Genomic DNA, 7,150 nt, shown 5'->3' on the forward strand with positions numbered 1-7,150 from the left:
TTGCCAAGAAGTCCCATCTAGCTGCCAGGAAACATTTGTTTCTATTGACTATAGCAGAAGCTCAGTATTTTATATGTCAGCTGAACATTTTTTAAGTGCATTGTCAACTTGATTGCTTAGCATTTTTTCTTTGTAAAACTAGTGAAAAAAATGCATCATCACTTTTCTAGAAATATCAACAATTTGGATAACTAGGTTCCTTAGGAACCATGTCTCCCCTCCTATTGTGTGATACCTCCCCCACCTCTTAGATTGTAAGCTCTTCGTGGAAGGGTCCTCTCCTCCTCCTGTGTCACTGTCTGTCATTTGCAACCCCTATTTAATGTACAGGGCTTCATAATATGTTGGTGCTATATAAATCCTGTTTAAAAATATTATTAATAATATTAAATATTAAAATTGTAATCTATATCTAAATGTGTCAATACACCATAAATGATCAAAAGCAAATGTGTTGTTCAGTTATTTTTGTAGTTCTATTTAATAATACCTATCGATCCTGCCAGTTAAATTCCCTTCCTCCAGCGGGTGACACCACTGAATGGCCTACAGTGAAGGCATTGTGACTTCTTATTGCTATAGCTACAAGGACTACATTCCTGTAACACTGTGCATTTAAAATAACAGTTTCTGTATTGTTGCCACTAATAACCCTCCTCCTTAATGCCACTTTTGGCTGGCAATGCTGAGATCCGCAGCCTCTGGTGTTGTGAATAACAACATGGTGCTGTCCACACCACTTTAGGGAATGGAATGAGCACATCCTATGGATGCCCAGTGTCTAGTAGAAGTGATGCCAAGCACTCTGCAATATTTTCTTCTGGTCATGGTTGAATAAAGTTTGAGGAAGAAGCAATAGTAAATAATACAAAAAGCAAATAAATCTAGAAAGAATGACTTTCATTTCTTCAGGCCATTATCTACATTTTGTATACACATTAGCTACATACAAAAAAAAACTGCCAAAAATGGAGATATAAAATTTGCTTTTTTTTCTAAGCATCTATTCAAATGACAGATACACACTGTCACTCTATGTACATTACCTCTCCCAGTTGTAGGAGTCGATGTTGAGCTGTATGGCTTGGTAAATCAGGCCAGCCTGCAGGAATATGGCCTCAGCATCTTGAAAATTCCCACTGAAGAGCTGGATGTGAGCCAATCTAGATTCTTTTGATGGTAGATCGTTAATTGAATTTATGTACTGAACTTTGTCAATCTGCAAGAAAAACAAAAGAGATTGCAGAAAACACTAACATAGATCAAGATAATGCTGGTATTTAAGGAGTAATTATGTATACTTCCTTACTTCGCCAATTGCTGCGTATGCCGACTCAGCTGTTGACATCTCCTTGTTTGCAATAGCCATGGCTGCTAGACAGGCCCACATGCTTTGCTCCTGTATGTATTCAAATATGTGTCAGATTAGTAAAAACATAAATAAGGCAAATTGTTATAATTCAAAAGCAAATTAATATAATTTCACTGGCCCTTAAGTTAAAAAAATATGTGATCAGTTATTCCTGAGTGCTAAATTACTCAACACACATTTACTTGCCATAACAACACTATTTAGTTATTAGCTAAGCAGTAAATGGTTGTCTAATGTGAAAACTTGTGGATCTAGTGACCTGAGTTATGGGTACACAAGGATTGTCATTGCAATACATGGCACTTCCTATGTCCCCAAACCTCACTTCACCACAAAAGTTAAACCCATAACTACAGTACCATTGTACATTACCTATTTACTTTGCTCCTCCAAATAAATCTACATGAACAGAGTACTGTACATATTATTAATTATTATTATTAAACAGGATTTATATAGCGCCAACATATTATGCAGCGCTGTACATTAAATAGGGAACCACTATATTCCCCACAAATGTCCTGTTTATCCACAGCTATACATTTATTATACATTATAACATTATGCCTATACCATACCATATACCCATTCTTTTGCAGACCTCAGTTACTGCACATTTTCTGCATAATGTGTACTTTACAGTCCTTATAAATCAGAGGGATTGCAAAGTGTTTTGTGGAATTTGTAAATATAATTGCATTTCCAGCCAGTAAATGGAGCTCAAGGTTCCTTTTCAAATTACCCTTTTAAAAACGGTACCCTATTAATGTACCATAGACATTTACCATATCAATCCCAGTTACTGCATACTAAAGTGTACTCAAAACAATGTTAGAGGGAACATCTGGAAATGGTAATTGTGTCTAACCAGTACCCTACCACTTTCTCACATGGCTGTAACTTAAGTCTTGTTGCTGTATATCAGAAGTGTTACTAAGGGCACCGCTGCCTCTGACCTCTAGATTTAGCATAACACTTAGTAATATACTTTTGGTACTGTGGTGTTTACTGTTCTGCTTGCTGGAGAGAAAGCTGTAACCTGGTACAAGCTCCTCCCTGTTTCTCCTTAATTTATCTTGAAAATCTTGCTTCTTTTACCTATCCTGCTCTTTCTTGATCATTCCCCCACCAGTCATCAGGAAAGTAGCCCTGACATGAGAGAGCAAAGCCCCACTTCCAACAAGAAGGCTGTGTCCACACACAGACACAATGCAGAACTAGGCATACTAGGCCAGTAAAAGTAAATTAATGTTCAGCTGCAGGAAAACCAGAGACAATGCTGCTAATTTTTCCCCCTGAAACCAATCTGAAACAAATACTGTATACTATCCCCTCTAGACTGTGTCAATAATAATATCTTTGCCCCTCTATCTGCTCTATACTATATATGCTGGTTACACTATGATGCACCTCTACAGACATTCCCTTCTGTGCCTAAAAAGGGCCATACTTTTGCTACATCAAAGGCTGGACTGCTTGAATCATGATTTTTCCCTGGGTAAACATTTGACAAAGGTGTTGGGATAACTTTGCTTGATCTTCAATAATATGATTCCATTTAGAATGTAAATACTGCTTGCATTCGTGACTAAGCACTTGCAAAAACTTGCATGATTATACATTATATTTTTTTATGTAGAATGAAGGATATTATGATAATTAAATAGTATTTAGCCTGCATATATGTATGGGATTTAGATGCAGATCTGCATTAGGGGGCAACACTGTGCCACACATAGCTATTTTCCTGAGATAACCATGCTGAAGAATTTTTTTTCAGCTTCTTATTACACAGGGCAACAAAAAATTAGTTTTGACAATCATCAGAAACCACAACAAGCTTTTCTAAATCAGTTTTTCCCTAACAGTACAGTTCCTGAGTACTGAGTACTATTATAGTTAACACTGTACGTGCATCATTAACTAGTTTATTACATTACACAAAACTACATTAATTTAATGTTCTGTATGTGAGGGGCAGCAGGGAGTGTGCAGTGGGTTTTCTGTAGTTTTACAGACAGCAAAAACAGGTTCTTCAGAGCAAACGATATCTAGAGAAGATTCTGCATTTTTCCATACTAAAGTTTACTATAGGAAAAAATAATGATGTCAACATAATTTAGTGCTATAATGCAGTGGTGCTATTCTTTATACAATCTTTTTTTATCGATTTTCAGTTCTTAGAATGAAAATACAAAATACAGCATCTAAGCGGATATAAATAGCACAGAAAGTATTTACTTTCAGAAGCAGTAAGCCCAGAGGGGACCACTTACAGGAATAATGCCAGATCTTTACCACTGCAGAGGTCAGCAGTGCAGGTAGCGGGACATGTGACCAGTTTTTTTTTAGCTTTATTTTAATGCAGAGACACTTTAAGAATTGCCTTAGGACATGTTTTCCTTTTTTATTATCATCCTGTAACCATGTTGTGCCTGAAAATGCACACTGTGCTTCCAATTTTTCAAACACCAAGTTTGCTTCTGGGGGAGCCAAATAACCTAACAGCAGGTTTTTGGGATGTAGAGTATAATATACACTGAAATATTCAGAATATTATTTTATATAAGTCAGTGGTTAATTCTGACCCTCACATTAGTTTCTCCTGGCCTGTAGAGAAGCCTATCATGTCTGGACTAATACTGGACTAGTAGGGAGCAGGGCCAAGCCCTGACTTTCTACATGAAGATGGAAAGTTTATAAGAGCATGTCCTTGATTTAAGTATCACTAGAAGGGCTCTACATTAAAAGGAATGGATATGCAGGAGCCTGGATGTGCCTTATCTGGTATGTAAGCAGCAATATTAACGTTAAAATCGAACACTTTAAAACTAAAAAAGGTAAATTTAAGATGCAAATTCTGGACGCAATTATGGTGTTTTGTGTACATTATAGGTATTACTGTATATTATCAGTATTACCTTTTCAAATAGAAAAATCTATTGAGTAGTTGTGCCTGCCTGTGGCTGCTCCATTTTTCTTGGGACTCTCTCCAACCTGACAACATACTTTAGTATGAAGTTTACCAGACAAATGTAAATAACATCTTGGGTCTACTATATATGGGACAATTTTCACTTCTGATCAGATTACCAATCTGATAAAATATTGGGATCTCAAGTGACTATGAAGTGAGTTCAACAGCCAAGCAATCAGAATAATTTTTGGGTCCTTGATTACATGTGCACAGATCATGCTTATTAGGAAATGAGGTGTTACTATCAATCCAGTTTAAATAGCAACACTGCAAGACCATGTAGCTATATGCTATTAAGTTTTGCAATAATGGTAACACAAATCAGTTAGTAGATCTGATATGCAAAATTGTTCTGTGTCCACAGATCAGATAACGAATAGTAAAATTTTTATGTAAATCAGGAGTAAAACCCTCATAAACCTATGCTAATTTTTGGATTATATGCTTTAGCACCGTTTCATTAAAAAGTAAGCAGATGCTTGGTTAGAAAGCAGTAAGGATATCGAAGATTGAAATTGATTTTTTAGAGAAACGTTGGCCCAACTGGTTGTCACTAATTTTCAGTCAACTCACGTGCTGCCTTTCCTCAAGATGTCATATCGCTGCCCATCAACTCTATCAAGTGACGCAGCTAGAAGGGTCACCAAGGTCAAAAGTATAATAGGCTCCAGGTGAAAAGGGGGTCTAGGTTGTGACCTTTTGTGCATCCATCTGCTGCCATGTGACTGTAAAAGTGCCAGTTTACGCAGTTAGCATCTTTGTAATGACTATCTAAGCATAGACCAGAGACCTGGAAGCTCCAGTAAAGATGGGCTCATTGAACTATCACATAGATGAAAGTGACAAATGTTGCCTGTGGGAATGAGAGAACTAACATTCATCTCTGCAATATCTGTAAAAGTGAAATGATAGAAGTCTATATGCTTTACTAATGAGGAGACTGGTGAATAGGGAACTATGTAAGTAACTACTACTAAATAAACATGAATCTGGGTCATTGTTATACAAAGTACAGCACAGGGAGTGTAAAACGTGTACATGAAACTATGGTTCCTAATTAACACATTTAAATTTTGTGTCTATAGCCCTGTAGTTCATTTTAGCTTCAAACAATATTACAGATTTAATAGAGAAGAAATAAACAAAAGTTAAACTCCTAAAAAACATATATATATATTTTTAAACATTGCCGACAGTGTTACTTAATGCCCAGGGAATTTGCTATACGAATATATAAGGATTTCTCTTCAGAGTGGTTAAAAGAAAACCACGCCACAAAGCCCTAAATGTCTCTGCGACAGGAGGTAATAAAAAAAATCTCCCACATGGAAACACATTCAGAAAGAAAAATTGATATCAAATCTAGAGCCTAGCACACACAAGCAGATTCACAGCAAATGTTGCACTCGACCAATCAAATTGATTTTTCGTTTTGTAATTGCCCCAATACATGTGTATAATAAATACTCCATAATGTTATGTGGTAATGTCACTTTGTCACAACATTATGTGTTTGTAATGAAGAAGGGGGCATGTGGAGGGAGTTCTCTATGTTTACTATATAGTCAGCAAATATAGGTATGATAAATGGTAGGGTACATAATGGATGGTTACTATGTGCAAAATGAAAAGATTCATGTTGGCTAAATCACTAGTTACCATTCATAATAACTCTTCACAGAGTAAATACCAAACATAGGGAATATCTATTACAGATTGACTGTGTCCCTTGCTGCAATACAAAAACATACCAGTGTAAAGTCACATTATAACACATAATCATTGCATGTCTTTTCCACTGGGATTTACCAACACCCCTAATAGCATCACAACCCTTTAAGGTGCAGAAATCTGGTCGGTAACAAATGATCCAGATTATATTTTTATGTTAGACTGAATTTTATCAAATAGGATATCAAGCTGAAATAAAAAAATCTGCCAATGTGAATCACACCTCACTCTATCCCCCTCCCAATCAAACTTAAAAAGTGGAATATTTGTTTTTTTTAAAAAAAAGGCAGATATTGATTTAATGATGGAATGGCATGAAAGAAATAGTAATTGCAGATCCAAAAATGCTACTTTACTGGAATGGTATTTATACTTTCTGGAACAAGTATGCAAATCAGAACAGGTAGAGGTCCTCATGTGCAATATTTGTTGGGCATAGTGACTCCAGCAACTGGAAAAAGAGGGTCAACATAAAGGCCAGGCAAAAAGCATTTTCAGAAAAATTACCAATGGCAGTCTACATATTTGACTAATGATGAATTACCTTTGAAATAAATAGCTAGTCAAATCACTAAATACTAGAAAAATCTGCAACAGGGATTTGGAAAATGATTGATGATGTTATGAATCCATTAGAATATACTGACAAAGGAGAAAGAACTTTACCTTTACAAAGCGGCAGAGCCTCAATGCATCATTCCACTTAGCAGCAGTAGCGTAGTCATGAAGGATAGCTGGATATGAAGGTATGTTGGTATGGACAAGAGAGCCATCACTTTTCCGGATTGTCACTCTGTTTCCAACAAAACTGATAATCTGGGGACTTTTACTATACTCACTGGGGTGAAAATAAAGAAATTGTTAATATTTACTATATATTACCCAATGATGTAAAAAACGTCTTTTGTTTATATTTGACAACTAATGAGGACAATGAATAACACTGTAAAAGCCCTTGGAAAATCTTCAGTATGACACAGATGACCTTTTGAAAATGGGAGAACCTCTTAAAATAACTTTCAGGTCTTCAGAGAACCCCTGGTCAATAGGAACAATTCCTCCTACAATGC

At 36.1% G+C, this 7,150-nt stretch overlaps 1 protein-coding gene across 1 annotated transcript in view; it reads right to left on the reverse strand.

Annotated features, from left to right (window-relative positions):
- IFT80 (intraflagellar transport 80) overlaps positions 1–7,150 on the reverse strand; it is a 61,593-nt gene that overhangs the window by 5,721 nt on the left and 48,722 nt on the right. Inside the window, exons 14-16 of the mRNA XM_072408045.1 lie at positions 6,747–6,918; positions 1,310–1,399; positions 1,047–1,219 (exon numbers count right to left, since the gene is read on the reverse strand). Of these exons, the coding sequence (XP_072264146.1) occupies positions 1,047–1,219; positions 1,310–1,399; positions 6,747–6,918 (435 nt within the window). The remainder of the gene's footprint in view (positions 1–1,046; positions 1,220–1,309; positions 1,400–6,746; positions 6,919–7,150) is intronic.

The sequence above is a fragment of the Pyxicephalus adspersus genome, chromosome 4 (genome assembly GCF_032062135.1).
Source record: "Pyxicephalus adspersus chromosome 4, UCB_Pads_2.0, whole genome shotgun sequence".
Lineage (NCBI taxonomy): Eukaryota > Metazoa > Chordata > Amphibia > Anura > Pyxicephalidae > Pyxicephalus > Pyxicephalus adspersus.